This window comes from Falco punctatus (assembly GCF_963210335.1).
Source record: "Falco punctatus genome assembly, chromosome: Z".
Classification (NCBI taxonomy): Eukaryota; Metazoa; Chordata; class Aves; order Falconiformes; family Falconidae; genus Falco; species Falco punctatus.
In genome coordinates, this window is record NC_137586.1 from 81,305,762 (window position 1) to 81,325,774 (window position 20,013).

Sequence of the window (20,013 nt, forward strand, 5' to 3'; positions counted from 1 at the left end):
ATTTTTGAGCTAGTGAATAAAACTGTAAAGAATTTTCATTTATAATGTAGCTACATAACTTCCAGCAAAGATTTTTTTTTTTAACTGCTTACCCCAAGTTCATCCAAGAACATGATCATGCGATGTTTGTTGCTCTTGATGAATGGATTCACCCCTTCCATATACGGCTCCTAGTAATTTTTAAAAGCATTCATTAGAACAAATCATTGTCAAGATAATTTGTCTTGACTAAACATTGTCAAGATATCTGAAGTCAACACACTGTAGTCAAACAAATGACATTGCAAAACAAGTATGTCATCTGGAGTGATTTTATTTTTTCAAGCAAATTTCTCATCTCTGCTGTGCAGCCAGTCAAAAGAGTACAGAATTTGGCGGTACTTATATTCAGAAGAATTTCAGATTCAGAAATTTTCTTATACATGCGAACTGGCATGAATTTGCATTAAGATGGAATGTCTCTCAATACCTAGCTGCAATGAACAAATGCTCTGCTTTCAAAGGCATGATCAGGAATAAGTGCCCTCATTCTTGTTACTTCATTACCGCTTACGTTCCAAGTTATGTGTGTCAAAGGACTAACTTTTATAATGCCAGGCTGAAGTCGCTTTCATTATGCTTAAGTCAACAGGTTTATTTTTCAACCATGTTTTGGCTTGGGAACTGAGACTTTACTGAAAGCTGGGGCTTTTTAGTGCTATATGTACGCTTGATTTACAACATTAATTACATCTAACAATATGAAAGTGAGTACAAATAGGAGAAGTGCTTTGAAGTGCCCTACCACAGAAAACACCCATCTAAGGAGTAAGTAAATGCAGGGTGAAAGTAAGGGAGGGGGAAGAGTCAGAGGTTGGCAGTTCTTCATTTATTTCAGTATCGGATATCTATACCATGCTGGGAATTTAGGCCTGAGTAGTCTCATGTCTGAAAGTTAATTACTATACATAGACAGAAAACGTTATGTGGAATGCATTTCACGGTTGTGTACACAAGCATACCAATTATTACTGAAAGGTGCCTCCCCTTTGACATCAAATAATCAATGGAAATGAAGAAAACAAAAAAAAGCTCCCATCATCTATTTAAGGCGGAGTATTTATCCCTCTGATTCTTTCCCATCACAGATTCCTGCTCTAGAAATTCTCATTTGTCTTTTTGATGAGTATTTCAAAAGAAGGTGTGCCCGTTTTACCATCACAGACACTTTTGTTGTGGTGGGATGGCTGCCTGCCTTTCCTCTTCCACTTCTCCCCTCTAACACAGGAAATACTGGAGTATGACTGCTGCCTTTGCTGCTGCAAACAGAGAAAAGAATGCTCCACATACTTCCACTGTTGCCTTTGGAACAAAAGCCTGCTGAGTTTGCGTTCTCATAGCATCAATGTATAGTTGCATCACACTCCGTAATACCTACTGGCATGGTCACTTGTTCATCAATTATTTGAACAGACCACTTGAATCTGTTCCTACTACCAGATTCAAAACGTTTATGGGATGTACCAAGTTGTTAACGTGAGTTTCTAAATCACTCCCTCTCAAACTATTATGGCTCCTCTTCACAATTTGACCAGACTTTATACTACCGCTCTAGTTCAGATCAACACCCTGTTCAGCTCTAAATAAAGAGGACATACAAAACTGCCTCCTTCCCAATAAGGACAAACAGGTGATGTGTCAGGCTTTGCGTGACAAAATAGCAACAGATTTTCGCATCTATTACACAGGAAGGAACACTGAAATGTACTGGAAGCATGGTTCTAGGCTGTTCTCTGTGTGTAAAATGATATTCACCTTAGCTCCAAATTCAACCAGATTTGCTAAATTCTGCACAGACTTGGCGACCAGCGTCAGTGTTCTTGCAGCAGTGGGGGAAGGAGAATCTGTCAGGAATACAAAGCAGAGTTACTGGCCGTTCCATGTGAAACTAACAGCAGTCACCTGAAAGTAACGCTCTTCGTTATTTTTTCACGGAATAAAGTATTTTTAATGTTATAACACAATCATATGTGGAAGGTGTCACTTGCTGAAGTGAAACATGTTGCTTTAGTACTGTCCACAAAACCATATTAACATGAATGTCTGATTTTCTATAGTAGTTGCATACAGAAAAAAATATGCAAAATAAAGTGATGTTACTAAGAATTAGGTAAAGAACCTTTTTCACAAAAATGAAACAATTTTGTTGAAAGGAGGATTACTTGTTGTTAGAATAAAAAAAAATATTCACCTTATAAATAAATCACAAGTTTATCTTTTTCATTATTTGTGTACACCCCCACATAAGCTGGCTCTGACAAGTTACACAAATTATACTTTGAGTTACTGGCATCAGGAGAACAGAGTAAACATTACACGCAATCATGGCTTGTATTTTCATGAAATTATAGTCACTTGCTGTAGTTAACATGACACTTAACACTTTACATTAACCACTTACTTAAAACTTTTTCCAACAAGAGATACTACCCAGTAGCACCTTACAAAATTCTTTTTCCCTCCAGTTACACTAAACGGCCTGGTTGAAAGTCAGGTTTGAGGTGTTCCAAAATTGACATGGTCATTATATAATCTCTAAACGTTCTAGTTCTTTGTAAGAATGCTATATGCTCTTCATTGTCTACCTGCATCTTTTCTTATTCTTTCTTCCCCTCCCCCTCCAAAATCCACTGGAAAGTAAGTTGTAATTTTTCTTGCATAGCTAGAGCTATGCAACTTATGTCAGTCGTTCATTGTATCTAGTGTTTGCCTCAATATAAGCCTTTGAAGCAGCAAAGCTGGAAAACATTACTAGCTTTGGAATCTGGAATTTTGGGTTAAGAGAACTGATTAAGGAAGTTAATTGTCTTAAAAAACTTCAAGTATGCTTGAAACAAAGGATTTCACTTTTGAAACGACGAGGTGTTTTTCCATCACAGTTGTTGAGGTGGTAGGATTGCTGCTGATACTGAGGCATACCTAGACACACAGCCTTCAGAATACTTTTTTCCCCCCTGTTATGCGAAGAAGGTACATTGGAAGCTTTGCTCCAAAAGGACTGCCTCATCCATTTTTTTTTTTAACAGCTCTAAAAGACCTATGTGCAGTCTGTAAGTTTACCTTACCAGTAGTCAAGAATATTAGCTGGATGTACATAAGCAGGACTTTTAACGGACATGCATTGAGGGGTTACTCAAATGCACAGGTAACTTTTTACACCTGCAGACACAGTGCAACCCATCAAAAGGTACCTAACTTGCAAATTACCTGAAGATAATAAAATCCTAAAGAATCCCTGTGTACTAGGCCATGTTTCACAAATGCTTTCTCCAAAGCACGTATGGAAGTAATTACTGGGTGAGAGAGAGGAACTTTGATACAGCTCTTCTAATTTAGTACAGCCTAAAGAGAGACAATAGAAAACATGCTACTTTGTCTTTATTAAACACTGTCTATGAATAAAGAAAAAAGCTATTCTCAATCAGATTTCTGATTTCTTCTATTTCCAAATCAGCATTTTACTTGGGGGTGTGGGGAATATCAAGAAACTGCTAGAGAGGGAAGGAGGAAGAGCAATGGCTACTGCAAACCAAGTGCCCTCTAGCTTGGGGTGATCTTTGCTGAGAAAAAAACCCCAGAAAACTAAGATGAAGTATAAAATTTGCAAATGTTTAAAACTAAGCAACTCAGATGTCCAAATATTTTAAGTTTAGTAATAGAATTTTCAGTAATTTACTTCTTTCCTTTCTTCCTCCCACAGAAGTTAACTTCAAAATGCCCACAAACAAACATTTCTAGGTGCTTAAGGCAACTGCCATGGGATAACGCCTGCCCTCACCATTAAAGCTTCACAACAGGAAAGCCCCACACCATCAGCATGTCAGATGTGGTCCCTGGTGTGGGCCACCACCCCAGTCAACCCTACGAGCTGTTTGGGAGAACGCTGATACCAGCCAGCACTGAGCCACAGGCTGGCACAGCAGCTGTGCAATCCTGCTCTTGCAATGTTCCCTGCTGCTGTTTTAGTTAACTGCTATAGACACACTCTGCCAAAAGAACAGCAAAAAACAGGGTGAGACTTCATGAGGTGACAACATTCACTTTAGCAAGCCCATGGGAACTCTTCTATATATGGCCAATATATATATATATATATATATCAACCAAGATTGCCATCTCAGGTCTGCACAACCCACCCCTTCTAAACGCCACCCACCCTTCATCTTTAATATTCCTTATTTGAGATTGACTGTATTTAATGAGCTGAAGTCAAACCTTCTCCAATGGCTGGAAGCTAAGCAGGATGTTCAAACAAGCCACGTTTTCTAGGTGCACAAATGTATTCCAAGCTCTGTAGAAGTCTTGTTCATTTAAGAGATACCATTGAATTTCAGCCCTTAACTTCAGCAATTGCATTGTATTCAAAGTGACATCTGAAGACCACACGCTTGCATTTTTCACACTGCTAGAATATATTCCACATTGCTAGCCTTCAACTCAAAATTTTGTTATTAAATACCACAGTCCAAGTTTTTCTGGACTTTAAAATTACATTGGAGATAACCACAACCTAGCCTTTGAGGGTGAAAAGCACACGTTGGCTGCCTTATGGAGAAGTCAGTCAAGTGATGTGGGTAACATGCCTTTGGACACAGCGTTCAAAAAAATTTCCTATTTTGCTACATTACATATTACAGTAACTTCAGGCCTACTACTGTATGAAGTATGAATTCAATCTGAAGCACATAGTCACCTGAGATGATATTAAACATCCTCGGGTTCAGGATAGCAGGACAAATCAGACGAAGAAAAACAAAGCCACTGAAATGAGAAGAAGATTGTGTTTTGTTCAATAAAATTAGAGAATTGGTGTAAAACTGTGTAGTCTTTAAGGATTCAAGTTAGTGTGGAATCTTTTTGAGACAGACATGAACCAACCAGCCTGCACTCTCTGAGTATGGTAACAACTTCAGAATATCATTCTGTGATCCTCAACTATGATAAAAGCTGAAATAGGCATCTTGATTTCCCAGTTAAGGCGTACTGTTGAAACCATTTCGGAAGAACTTAATTGTAAAGTCACACCGAAGCCAATCTCAGACCACACTGGCCTCAAAAAGGAGCTGCCCCTGGTCTCTAACCTTCCAAATTTTTTTTTTCCATTGCCTGCTACTGCAAGACACCCATCCTGTAGCCACCTGTTTCCCCCAAACAATATAAGGAGCATAGGAGCGGGTGGGAAAGGCAACTTCTTTTTTGGCAGCAACACAGGCTTAGTTCAGCTTAAGCTGATCCATATCCTTATGACAGTACGCTGCAGTAGGACAGTAGTAAGGGATCTGCTACCTTCCTCCATGACATAATTGCTGACATCTAGAAAGCTGGAAAAAGCACTCTGCTTTGACTGCAGAACTAGGAACTCATTCAACAGAAACCCAGAATAGTCTTTAGTAGCATGAGAAAAATCTAACTTTCTGTTAATAGCAGAAGTAAGAAACATCCACCTCAAGTTAACCTCAATTCCAGCTAATTGCTATACAATGAGGTGACATATGGACCAACTAAAGTAATCTAAATCATCTTTATTTTTGTTCAGAGTGCTTCGATACAACCAGCAGACTGGTTTTCGTGACAGCAGTACCAAAGCCTGACCACTTATCAAAAGGAAGAGGCCATTACCTCTTGTGTTGTTAATAATATATATTATTGGTTTTATAAATATAAAAAATACATATATATTTACACAAGTTGATAAGTACACAGTGATGGTAATGTCTATATTACTCCAAAATGACATTCACAGTAGTGAGATTAACATACCTTTCATATGTCCAAGACACCTAATATATACTGGTTTAGATATTTATTACTTCTCCAATAACCATGAATTATTGGATGGTATGACAACACTTCCTGGACATACGTGAGGCTAAAATATTTTCTATGGTGTGAATTTAAAAGTATGAGGAAGTAGCTAATTTTGAAATCATGGCATATACACCAATTCCTCCTGTAAAGCGCCCGAAGATGAAGGACAATTAAGTATTAATCTAGCATGGCCTTCGCTGATATAGAAGATCTGGTGCTTCTTATCCTGGTCAAGCCACCTAAATTAAGAATGAGTCTGTCTCCGTGGGGGTTTTACAATCAGAGAGAAATGGCAGCACGTTCTGACTGATACAGTAGGGAAGATATCAGGCATCTAAAACCCTGCCATCTGCCTCTGAATATTTAATCACTCTTGGGCATTAAAAACTGCAAAAAAAAGATAACAATCATCACTGAAGGCTGTGAAGCTCTGTGCTTTGGAAAGAAATCACTACTAGCCACAGGTGAAGACTAACATCACAAGGCATCCAATATTCACAGCATCCAGTGGGGACTTCTGGAAAAGCCTGGATGCAAGCTGTGTCCGCTAAGGAAAGCCACAGAGTTCTCTCTGGAGCTGGGGAGGAACAGGAAGAGATGCGGTATTCACTGCTGAGCTCTACAGCCTTCCCGTGGTGTACAGCCCCTCTAGCGAGAGGGGCTCCGCAGCAAGCACAGCCTCCATTCGCAGGCAATGCCCCTGCATGGTACCGGGGATGACATAAGGCTCTGGTGTCACAATGACAAACACAAGCCGAAGACAAATCCTCCTCCGAAAGACTCCCTCCGTGGGAGATTAACCCCAGGAGATCATGACTACCAGGCATCACAAAAAAAGGAAACATGTGGCCACATCTTTGTCAAAGATTTTTTGTCTGGCCCACTCTGGCAATGGGCAGTGTTACAGGAAGAACTTGTGCACTGTGTTGATTTAGGAACGTTCACTGGTGTTTTTGTGGCTGGTGCAAGTTCAGAGGAGCCAGTTTCAGTAACCTCCTGCAACGTTTTTAGAAGAGCTCCAAAATGTTTTGACATGACTGGGCTGGAGCAGAGAAATGAAACAAAACAGGGACAACACAGAATTATGCGTTTTTGGAAACCAACACAGTGTTGATTCAGAATGATCAGAACCAGCAGCCCAGTACCAGTGACCAGGATGCCTTCTCACCGGCAACCAAGGAGTTTCTGGTTCCATCAGTTTCTGGTGCAGAGAACTACATATCCCAATGCAGCCAGCACCTCAGTGAAACCTAACAGTCCAATTGTCTTTATGAAGAGGCATTAGACTCCTTACCATGTTGGGTCTGCATTTTAAAGGGCATCTTAAACCATGTAAGATTTCTCCAGCAATTGACACACTCACATAAGAGTCCCCAGATAAGGCACAGTCCTCCCAGTTGGCGTATGACAGGGAACATGATCTTCAGAGGTCAGTGCTCTCTACAGGTACCACAAGGGCAACTATTGCTTTGAGAGAAGTTTTGCTTTCCCAGCATGAAAAAGGAAATTGCTATTTCAAACTAGTTTGTAAAACTTGACAAAATGCAAGTAAATTCGAAGTCAAAACTATTAAGTACAGCTATACTGACCTCTATACTACACCATCTTATTCTGGGCAAGGCTCTAAGCACATGATGAAGAATCTAGCAGGCTCATAATCCTTAACTGGGATATCATGCCTCAGCATTGTAAATACCTTAAATACTGCAGTAACCTATGTAAATTCTATACAGTTTTGTCACTGGAAGAAACATAAACACACTGAAGTGAATCTTTAACAAGACTTGAAAAGACTATTTTCAGAGTAAAGTGACGAGTAACTTACCTAACAACTCTGGTTCTCATGGTGGTATTAGCTGGCCACTTGTTTTGAACAGACTTCTGTAGGCACCCATAAATATACCTCAATGTCCTGCAAAAATAATGGCTAATTACTCATTCTCTTAAACTTACAGAATCAAAAAGTCAGAAAGGATTTAGAAGAACCTCCTACTTGATACAGAATTATTATAAATTCTACATTTATAATTTAGACATAAGCTTTAAATTAGCTTTAACTAAGAGTTAATTTGTAAGTTAATAGAAAGTAAATTTCTAAACTTCTATTAAAAAGTAAATTTATATGTGGCAAGGAAACACATTCACTAATACACAATTCTATATGCAATGTAGTGATTATTCAGATGTGCATTAAGTGTTTTATAGCTCTTTAAGTAGTATTTCCTTTTTTTAAAAAAAGGCAATTTTGATGGTTTGATTTTATTATTTATTGTTTAGTTAAGAGGAGAAAAATAACTACTCTTTCCATATATGAGGGTTAGGTGTTTAAAAGTTAAGCAACCCACCAATAGTCCTCTCCCGTTAAAAAATGGGAGAATTATGGTGCATTTCAAAAAACGTTGAGTTGCATCATATATTTAAAAGGAGTGCAACTTTTAAAGCTAACCTTACCAGCACTAACACAAAAAACATTTGTGTACTCTGCCATCTCAAAATTGAGGATATTTTATAATTAAAAAACCTAATGATACAGTGAAAAAAATCTGTTAGTACTATGCATTTTTTATTAGATGGTTTCAAATCTGAGCTATGAAAGTAAGTTGTTATAGCAATTAAAAAAAGGGGGAAAAAATATAACTGCTACATTTTCCTAGCAGACAGAAGCAATCATAGCACAGTGTCATTCTACTCCTACCCTCCTGTATTTTTAATATACTGTTAATAATTCCACCCCTTTCTCAGAGAAGGAGGACTGGAAAGAATTTGTAACGAACTGAAACATATAAAATTGCCTGCTAACTAATACTGCCTTCTACCCTTTTGCGGAAATATAAGCTTGGTTATTTTTATTATTCTTCTTTCCCTGAGCTCTTGGGTCTAGTAACTTCTTCAAAGAAAGGCACGTGGGCTAGCCAGAGACTTTTGCAAAAAGCACTAGTAATTCCTAAAAAGTGGTTTTTTTTTCCCATCTATATTCCTCTGTATGCATACAGCAACCGTAATACCCTAAATTATAACTGATTAGCCGAAGATGAACCAATAAGAACATCATTTTAAGGCGACAGGTCATTCATACAAATAGGAGTTTTCAAATACAAGTCTGAACAGAGAAGTGCAAACTTACGGAGGCAGTATCTCTGCAGCCATGAATATTTTCTCCACCAATTCTGAAAGTATACTGAGTAGATGCGCCAAATTAGTGTTTACATCTTCATTTTTTTCTAACTTTGAGGGATTTAACTACAACAAAAAGAGAAAAACATTAGGCTTCCCTTCCTAACTAGAACTACATATATAAATTCATAATACTACACAGCAAATACTACTGCAGAGTAAATTAAATATTGTGCTGCTGTACAAGTATATTCTACAACTCACAAGCCTGTTTCAATGGCAAGTGAGGAAAAGTGAAGAAGCAACTGTTTTAAGTTCTATTAGGCTTGGCTTTTAACAGCTCAGATATTTACCACTGTCCCATCTGCATGACCTTTTTGTCTCTCTCAATCCAAATTTCTGAGGACTCCCTATACTTTGCACAGTTAAAATGAAAGAAAGAAGTTAGGAGGGTAATTTTAGAAACAGTTTCAGGATCAATAGCAATCGTTTAATATCAGGAATTTTTAAATTCAAACTGAAGTTCAGACATTGACCTCTATGGTATCTTGAGTTTACTAGAATCTACTGGTAAAAAAGCTAGTAAAAAAAAAAAAACCAGTAAAAAACCCCAGCCACTAGAGTTTACTTACTTAGGCTAGGACATGCAGTAACTCCTAAAGCACAGCCTATAATTGCTGAACAATATATAGATAATTTAAAGAAATTTTAAATAAAAAACTTTAGAAGATCTAATATTAACATTGTTCAAAGCCAAAATAACAATTAAAAAACCCTCACTCAATTCAGTTCCTGTATTTCTTACATAAATTAATTTTAGTTCCGAGAGATTAATAAATACCTCTGAAGCAATTATTTCAGGCAAACATAAAACACACCAACCAGCAGGTAATTGTGTCAACAAACCAAAATGTTTAAAAACATAGTTCAAGGTTATCACCTCACAGGACTGCTTGCTCTCCATTATTTTTAATATAGAGTCTTTCAGTGCATGGTGAACAAAACTTGTTGCTGTGGCTTTCATATACTGCTCCATAAGTGTACTTGCTAAAGTGGTGGCACGAAACAAAGTAGTAGCTTCATCTGAAAAAAAACCAGACAGTAAATTGAAAAGCTGAGAAAAGGAGACAACAAAAAGTGAAGAAAAATGTGCTGTATTTACACTTTGATATATGTTGTACCTAAAGGAGGACAAAACCAAAGACGGTGCTGGAGCACCTTCCCCCCCACTTGCCCAGAGTTCCAGTAAACTTTAGTGTATTTTAGCGCAGTACCTTCCATGCTTATCTCCCTGTCATTTAGTGTTCGTAACAACAAGGACTCAAGCTTCTCATGAAGAAAGATCTTCAATAAAATACCAGCCAACAGTGTTCTATCCTGTCCACAAACATGTGATAAGGCATAGACCACATGAAGTTCTTTCTGAAGTATAAGCTGAAAGAAACAGAATTTTGAAATATTCAGAAGCTTCTCCTAACACATAAAAGCTCTGGAAAAACTGCTATCATACATCTGTAGTGATATGTGGACATCATTATAAATATTGCTTAACGATGTCAACCAGTGTTACTGAGATCTACCTCAAACAACCAACAAAACTAGTTTTAACAGATATATCAAGGCAAGTTAAACAACGTCATACCTCTTTAAACTCACTGTACTCCTCTTCTGGCATGATCTTCTCCATAGAATATCGTGCTCGAACACGCAAAGATCCTGGCTCAATACCCTTTAATGGTACATGGGAACTGAGCTGAAACCACTCATCTGTTGCATGTCCTTTTTGTAATCGGCTTAATTGGCAACGCATAAACACTTAAGGAAAAAAAGAGCATTGTTCAAGTACGTTATCTCCAGAAAAACAGTGCTACTATTGAATAAAAAGCATTATTTTTGGCACACGTCATCTCGTTTCAACGAAAGAGTATTAATAAGAATAACCAAGGGTTTTGCTATCAATGTATTGACAGATGCTCTGTTCAATGGTTTAACAAACTCCGTAAACCGAAGAAATATAAAGCATTCTGTAAAGAATGCATATATACACATACAAAAATGCCACATGGATATGGACACAGTTTTCTTTGTAACACTCAAGCAGTGAGTAAAAAAGTGCTCCTCTGCAAATCCATGTAGCAGTCAGAGACTAGAAACAGATTTAAGTGTTCAGAATTCACTGTCTTCTTTCCAGCCTTGGGCTGATAGCACCATCAGGCCTGCTCCTTGCCACTTCGTTACTTCTTAATATTTATTATTACAGTGTTGCTATACTGCCAGATGTATTTATTTTATGCTGACTTCCAGGTTAAGGCTGTAACAGTTTATACACATCATGTAAAAATATATTTCCAAGCAACTTGCTGCCTAGATAATGATGAAAGTCAGCTCAAGGATGGCCAGATCATTAATTCACCTTTCAGTGGTGTGGGCACCTTGAAATTGTCAAGCAGCAACCCGGGCTGCAGCTGAAGCCTGGCCCAGCAGCTGTGCAGCAAGCTGCAGCAGTGGGAGCACAGGCCCATCTGCAGCAGGTGGACACACTCCTGAACAGAGTTACTTCACACAGAAAGGGCCCAGGCACTTGCAGACACAACACTGTGGCTGTGAAGCACCCACCGTGCTCCAAGAGGGGTCCATGGTTGCAGTTTCACATTTACTCTGCCAGTTGGGATCTTTCAAACAAACACACTCCTTCCATGCCTCTCAGTGACATCTGCTTTTAAGTTCCTCATATTAAAAACACCCCAAACACACCAAAAGCAAGGGGTTTGGGTTTGGTTTTTTGGTGTTTTTGGTAGTTTTCTTCACATTTCTGCAAATATGCACATACAGCATACTGCTTTGCATAAACTGTCAACAGTTCCAGTAGACTTCCCATTGCCCCAGTGTTGCGACACAGAGCAGAATATCATTTGATACTGGAACAGAAAAGCATCACATTTATAATGCTCACTTCAGGACATTTCTGTTGCCTATTTCATATTCTTTGGGGTTGATAAACTGCTATAAGCTAACGCATTCAAATTAGTCATGTAGTGTGAATAACAACTCATTACCACCTGCTACTTGTCATCAGTGTGGACGGGAATATGTCTTCAGACCAGGTAATCAATTGACCTTCCCAGGATATTTCTCCCCAGCATTAAAGCTCCTGTACCCACAACTAAGCAATGTGTTTTTCTTATTTTGCTTGCACATGTAAGGCACCTTTATCTTAGGGAGAGAACTGATGAATGAAATTTAGAATCAAGAATAAACTGATGATTTAATTTTTCCTTGTGTTTATAGTAGCACTTGATAGCTACAGTAAAAATACTGTAACCTTGCTTTGTTTAAAAAAAAAAAAAGTCAGAACAGAAATATCTGTACAAGGACTGCAGAACAGTTGCTACCATAATTTATATTCAATAACTTCAAAGGAACAATATTTTTTTCCATTTAGCAGGTTACACTGAATTAGTAGCTACCTTCAGTAAGAGGCCACTATAGTCGAAAAATACAGGATATTTACATTTTGCAATCTAGCACATTTTGAAAGAAAAATAAACATACAGAAACTAATCAAAACAATAGTTGCTTCTCTCTAGACACAGGTAAGACTTCTCTTGACAATGACCTTGATCCAAAAAGAATCACAGTATTTTACATGATGAACACTAGCATACAAAATGTCAGACAGAGCTTTCTTAATGGTTTATTTGCTAAGGAAACTTTGTGCATAACCAAGATTATATTTTGACTGTTAGTAATTATAATATGGGAATCAAAGTGAAAAATGGTTCAACCTTAGCTTTGCTTCAGTTCTCAGACCGGAGATGAACCTGAATTTACTATGAAGCCTTTGTGTAACCCCGCCAGAACAAAACAGAGCCATCAAAAAAACCCTAATCAAATTGTTTAAGAATACAAGATATTTTAAATCTTGAGAAGGAAATTGTTAAATACATGGACATACGAAATCCTGCCTTTTGCAGCCCCAAGCCACTGCCATGTTAGTACAACCCATCCTCCTATAATAACAGCTATCAGTTCCAAAACCCAAGCCTTGGCACTACTGCAAATAACTGTGCCTGAAAGGAACGACATCGGCTATTACTTTGCCATGTGCACCTGCCTGTATGAGGTGGCCGCCTCCATTATAAAAATGCTTCTTTTTTTAATATGAACTAATTTGAAAATGACCGACTATCATGGTGCAAAACCAAACCACAACTTCCACTCCAGTTCAACATTGTGTGGGGTATTGTCCCACAAGATTTACTAATTCAACTGTCTAAACATACCTAAGCATCCCAGTCTGCAGCAGCAGCAGGTGAAGTCTACTAATACATTCCAGGGCTTTATTTTTATCAAGCCATTTTATATGTATTTATTTGAATAAAACCTTATGCAATTCATAGTTGGAGAAACAAAAATCTAAACAGAATTGACAGTAAACCGTTTAGCATAATTTCCACTATTGGAAATAGTTCGTAAAAACAACAATACTAAAATGATTACGGAATACTCATAATAGGCAAAGTTCAAAGCCAAGGACTTGAAAAGTCAGTATATATTTTAAAATACTGGAAAAACAGCCTTCATGCTGATATTGTTTTGGTATTTAACCAGTGCTATGATGAAAGAGATAAAGCAGTGAGACCAATAACAGAGTTTTGGGCTTCAATCTGCACTACATAGCAGGAAAAGCAAGCAGAAAAGCTGACTTAACCCAACAGGGAAGATGAGTAATTCCAGCTTCACCTGACTCCCACTCCACAGCAGTCCACATTTAACAGCTGTGGCTGAAAAGGAGGATGTCCAGGAAAGGAACCAATCCTCTTCTGAAGAATTCAAAAGGTATTGAGGTGATGCAGCACATATGGTATCCCTGCACTTCATACATTTCATAGGGCTGGGGCTGTGAGACATGTGTTCATTCACCTTGACTTAGTCTAACCCTTATCCCAAAATGAAAGGACTGTTGGCTTATGCCGTTAAGAGTGTACCTAATTGCAATCAAGAAACTCAGCCAGTCCCGCTCCTGACCTAGAAAAGGAAACCTTATGTCACCTCCTATCAGCTGGATACATCTAGAGACAACACAACCTCCTTAAGCTGGACAGAGCGGAAGGAACTACAAAAACACTTTAAAAGAAGTTACTGAAGTACCTCATTCAAGAATTACCCTTTTAAAGATTCTTTTACTAACTAGAGCTTTGGTGTAGGATAGATAATGAGCTTTCCACATCAAGTGAATAAAAAGTGCAAGAACATGGTCACAACTGCAGTTAGAGCCTTCTTGTCTGTCAGAGGGAATGTATTGGGTTTTGCTCCTGCTACATAGGAAGTTTTCTAGTCAGAGGAAGGAGAAACAGGCTTGAAACTGAATTAGGTTCTGCAAGCGCATTCAAAATCAGTAGTAATTCCTCTACTTTGGTCAAAGTTTCCCTACCGATCAAAAAATACGGAAAATCAAGAAATTAGCACTGAGGTATAACGTTAACAGGCCAGTAACACAATCTATGCAAACTGAAAACAACTGCAATAGATTCTAACTACTCTGACAGGCTTTGGAACAGTCAGCTCTAAACACAATGGAAAAGAAAAAAAACCTCTGAATAAATTTGAAGGGGGCAGGGACGGTATCCTGCCCTGCAGGCAGCAAAGAGGCGGCAGAGGGCTGAAGTTGCTCCAGAACAAGTAACAGTGGGAAACAAGATGCCTTAAATATAAGGAAAAAAAAACCTAAAAACACACTGTGTGGGAAGAGAACTAAATTAACAAACAGTAATAAAAAAATAATTTCAAGTTTTTTAAGTTTTTCTAAAAGCTATATTCTTCAAACCCTTTCTTTTCTAGAAAGCTGATAGATTTTACCAGCTTCTTGTTCATTTGCTGGAACAGAAACAAAACCACAGTTCAAGAAGCAGCTGTCTGGGCAACACGAGGAAAACAAATTCTTAAGAACTTCTGTAAAAGGCAGAAGAAACTATGGATCCTTTCCCATTCAAGGTGATACTGAGGTAACTTCAAGTTAAAGCCCAAGAGTGGTACAAGGAAAACAGAAAGATGAGATAAAACAGAAAGAAAACAAGGCAAATTTTGTCCAAAGACCTCCCAAGATTTATTTCTTTTTAATTATTTCCTTTAAATAATTAAAGTACTACACCTTTCATCTTTCTCACTCAAAGCAACAAAAAACCTGAACAGCAATTCCATGCAATCAGACTTAAAACTCTGTGGAACTTAGTATTTTATAGAGCAGACTAATAATGACAGCTTCTCTTTCCTCCTGTTTTTTGGTAAGCACAGTCATAGTAGAATACAATGGCTATTCTAGAGCAGAGCTAAAAAAGCCATCAGATACAAAAGACTGTATTACTGTGCAATTTATCAGTAATAAATATGCAGGTTCTCATTGTAAAAACATTAATGGAAAGCCAGTACCAGACATCCAAAACACACAAACACAGCATTATGGTGAGCATAAACCCAGACTTAATTCTCTTGTGATAAGGTTTGACAAGAGTAATGAAAACCACACAAAGTATCCACTGCTGCAACATACAAGTACCTTTTACAGAAAAATACTTACATATATCTGGATCTTTACTTTTCTTTGTTTTGTTACTAAGACTTATCTCAAATCTATTAATATCAGATGAAAGATCACTAGGAGAAAAGACAGAAAGCCTCAGTTAATACTATATTTGTCTGGCATTTAAGCTTCTTCTAAAATCATATCAATCCCGCGTTCCCATCATCAGCCAAAGACACATTAACAAAGATATTTAGGTGTCTACAAAATATTCTGCCCATGCACAATTTGGCTGAAAAGTTGCTGCTGTATAAACACACATACTGTATTTTTAAAAAGCATATGCAAAATAGTACACAGTGTTAAGAATCTTGAATGCAATGCAACTTAGCAGTGAAATTCAGTAACTCAAGAAGATTAAGACTTACTCAAAGACAAACTCTTCTGACCACACAGGGTTCTGCCCTTCCCTGATGTGTGTTTTTGCTACCTGGACACTGTTCAGGTAGATGTTACAATACGGATTAGTAAAATGTTTTACTGGGAGTGTATGAGCTTCTTCTACATGCAAAATAAGACTGCTGACCTAAAAAAAAAGAAAAATACACAAAATTTACTTTTTGTTGCTAAAATAGAAATACAAAACACACAAATGAATTAATTTTTATTCTCAGTGCAGAGGCTTAATGTTAATATATGAACACTGAGTAAAACTAAAATTTCCTAGTAAGGAGAGCAAGGAACAGAAGTAATGCAACAACATTTTAAGAGGCACTAGTGACAGAGTAACTCAACTACTGAAAGCAAATGCCCCATGTTTTTAAGGCATCTTGTCTTCTTTTAAAATTATCTTTCAGGCATTAGAATTTGCAAATACTAACTTTTCTACACACAGAAAATTTTACTGATATCTAAGACTGGCACCTCGAATAAAAGGTTTTTAACAATTCCAAATACAATGGCATATTTGGTACCTTACTAACAGATTAAGTAAAATTCCCCTGTGCAACACATTATAGTCTATTTTTTTATGCAGATGAGCATTTTCTTTGCATTTTGAAGTAAAAAATTATTTCAGATCATCACTTTTTCCTTTGCTTTTGCAGCTTGAAGCTCCCAATTCCACCTGCCACTTTATTTGTGAATGCACCTAATTTAGTTCATTTATTTAGAAGTATCGAAACATCTTTAATGTTTGCTACAGAACAACTGTGCCCTGAAAAACATCGCAATTAATTCCCTTTTCACCTGTCTGTTAAAACAATATGTTCTTAACATTCAAAAAGAACAGGAATTCTTGAAGTATTTCCCTTATTCTCCAATCATTACAGACTTAGTCATTTATGACTATCTATCCTCTACCTATGAGGAAATTCTGGCAAACACAGCACTTTCAACGGGCCAAGCAAAATTAAGCCACAAGCATGGTTCAGCATGTATTTGTTACTGAAAATGAGTATTAGTTGAATGAGTATTTTGTTTACACGTCATTTAAGTTTGTCAAATTTTTAAAGCTTCCTGTATGTCCTAAGTTTTAAAAAGCTAAGACAATCCAAATGCTGACTTCTTTACAACTTCACTCAAATGCAGTCAGAAAATAATACCTCGCAAAGCGCAAGCAGATTGCCTAAAGCCATTCTGGGTTTTATATATGTAGATGATACAACAAAGTGTGAGTCATTCTGGTTGGTTTTGCAAGGATACTGCATAACTCCAAAACGGAGAGTAAGTATATGCAGTATTTACTGCTGTTGAAAGGCGAATTCTAAGATTTATCAGTATCGTTTTGCAACGAGTAGACAAAAAACTCCTCCATGTGCACCACCAACCCCATAATATCAGCTTCACCTGACGCAGACGTTTATTTGATGTTCCTGGACTGGTTTTTCTTAAACTGCAAAACATCTGCAGAGCTTTCATCCAGTCCTAAGAGAGAAGGACACACAACAGTGTAACAATACAAAGTCAGATACAGCATCTTTCAGTGGAAGAGACATATCTAAAAAAGAGTATCTGAAGTTTTGACTCTACCTTGGCAAAACTTAAGTTTTCTGTAATTCCAAAGTATGCAAGTTTGAATATTAAAGCAAAGTTCTTACTTTACTGTGCAAAAACCTAATAAAGGATTTACAAATCTGGATAATTTTCTCCTTTAGAAACAACAAGCATTACTAATGGATATGCAGTGTGACCTTTACCAATTTTCCAGCCTAGTAATATTACATGAAATTACAAATGGTATATAAAACGAAGCAAAACTTGTTTGCTTCTGACAAAATCGCAGTTTACAAGCCAAACTGTTGTGATGATTCTCTCCAGTACTTCTGCACCACAGTCACAATATTATGCACACCTCAAACAAAAACTAAAACATAAACAGAGAAATACAGCATATATCCGACACTCCCCACTTCGTCTGCTCACAAATGCATACGGCAGAGTGGATGGATAGATTCCATTATTATCAAGGAAACAAGCAGGTTGTCTAACACCAAAGTGACTGTAGAACCTTGTGTGTATTTTTTTAAAAAACAAATATGCTGCTAAGAGGCCAACTCCCCACGCCACTTCTGAAAAAGTCACTGAAGCATGAGACAGTTGCTAACAGAGGAACTTTGCAAAGGGCCTTTGCGAGGCTTAAGACATGTTATAGCCGCATGCTCTAGTTTTTGTCTCCCAACCACTGAATTTTGTGTAGCTCTTGCAAAGCGCAAAATTCAGGTTTTGACCAACAGTCTTCATATATCTGTATCTCAAAGATCTGTTATTATTCTCAAAATAAAGTTTAACAATGTCATTAGAAAAACCACAACACTGTTTCCATCTTACCCTTCACAGTATCCTCCACATTTAAAAATTACAGGAACAGGTACTGCAGCTATTTTCAGCTAGACTACTTTGCAGCTCGGGTTTCAGTTTTCAAAACCTTCCACAGAAGGAAAAGCTTTCAACTATGCATCACTAAGTTTCAACAGCTTGTTTCCTTATTCTCAGGAGTAGCTATCAAAGAAACAAATGCCTCCTAAACACTCTAACAAAAATATTTCCTGGATGCTAAATACGCCTCTATACTCATAGCAGGAAAACCTTTCCCCTTAAATGCCAGAGCTTACAGCAGCAAGAATGAGCAATGTGTCACAGTAAGCACAGTGACACAAGCACGTAAGGCTACATTTTATATTTGCTTTTGTTTGGTACAAACCATAAAGACAACAGCAGGATGGCGCTGCTTTGGTATTTATGTACCACGTTATAAGAGGGTATTCATATAAAAAGAAAATTATTATTTTACGAAATGTTACAGAGTAAAGAAAGCGGAACTTTCTCAAAAGAGAAATATCTATAAACTTTCCTGGGCCAAAACCATACTCCAAAAAAAAAAAAAAAAAAACCAAAAACCCCCAAACCAACAAAACCAATCACCCTGTATTCTGTATAAACACAGTGAACAGCCTGTTAAGCAGATCAAAACCAAAAGCAGATTATACCAAATGTTCAGGGAACAAGCCAGGATATTGTCTTCTACACACTCTTAATTCTTTTAATTTGTAGAACACAAAAGATATTGCAGATGTGACAAAAATTAATGTACAGGAAGTAGTAAATGTGGAAATTAACATATAATTCTCAATTACTATTCAGCACACTGCTTCTCAAAGGCGGTACATTAAAAGTTGTGTGACAAATGCTACTACATCACTCTGATATCATCTCAGCAACTCTAATAAATCTGTATTAATTTAACAGGAAAATCTGTGGTTTCCTTTACATACAGCACAAACAGAATACCAAATTTATACAGCCTTCATGCTCTGGTGAATAGCAGTCTGTTATGAGTGCTCTAAACAGCTTTAATTCCATTCAAATGAAATCAAATGCAAAACTTCTGATACAACTGGTATATCTCAGAGCTGTGGACTTCCAGAGCTGTAAACTTAATAAATAAGGACATTTTTTATATGATATGCTCTCCTGCCAGTGAATGAATTTCAGAGTTTAGGCTCCTCTCCTACCATTCTCAATCAGCAAACATAACCACTACAGATCTAGTAACTAAAGGGTACCAACTAAAAAGAGAAAACCTTACTTTTCATGTACGATCAGAGCGCAAGACTATGAACAACCACAAATTTATGGACAGTACAAATAACTGCAAAAGGCAGTTCAATACATTTTGGTCACTGGGCACACACACGTGCATTAGCATCTTCGTTCATACCAGGAATATGCCTTTAAAGGAAAACTCCCACTTACCATGCTCTGGTTTATAACATGGAAAAGTCCTGGAGAGTAAATTATTCTTCTGAATTGAACTAGGTCAAAAAAAAAAAAAAAAAGTTCTCCAGAAACATATAATGGAAAATAATAGATGTTCAGTCCATGGGACCTGCCTGGAACTCGTCCAAAGAACATCCAAGTGCAGTTAACACAGGATCTGCGTTCCCCTTAGAGATCTGCTACTACTTCATTATAACACCTGCTAATGTAGAGATAGCCACTATTTGTGACACACTTGCTTCCCGTTTCAGAAG

At 37.4% G+C, this 20,013-nt stretch overlaps 1 protein-coding gene across 1 annotated transcript in view; it reads right to left on the bottom strand.

Moving 5' to 3' along the window:
- RASA1 (RAS p21 protein activator 1) overlaps nt 1-20,013 on the bottom strand; it is a 67,764-nt gene that overhangs the window by 5,351 nt on the left and 42,400 nt on the right. The window contains exons 13-23 of the mRNA XM_080371766.1: nt 17,330-17,407; nt 15,910-16,067; nt 15,539-15,615; nt 10,604-10,776; nt 10,236-10,395; nt 9,902-10,044; nt 8,972-9,087; nt 7,673-7,759; nt 4,733-4,800; nt 1,795-1,883; nt 93-170 (exon numbers count right to left, since the gene is read on the bottom strand). Coding sequence (XP_080227892.1) covers nt 93-170; nt 1,795-1,883; nt 4,733-4,800; nt 7,673-7,759; nt 8,972-9,087; nt 9,902-10,044; nt 10,236-10,395; nt 10,604-10,776; nt 15,539-15,615; nt 15,910-16,067; nt 17,330-17,407 — 1,227 coding nt within the window. The remainder of the gene's footprint in view (nt 1-92; nt 171-1,794; nt 1,884-4,732; nt 4,801-7,672; nt 7,760-8,971; nt 9,088-9,901; nt 10,045-10,235; nt 10,396-10,603; nt 10,777-15,538; nt 15,616-15,909; nt 16,068-17,329; nt 17,408-20,013) is intronic.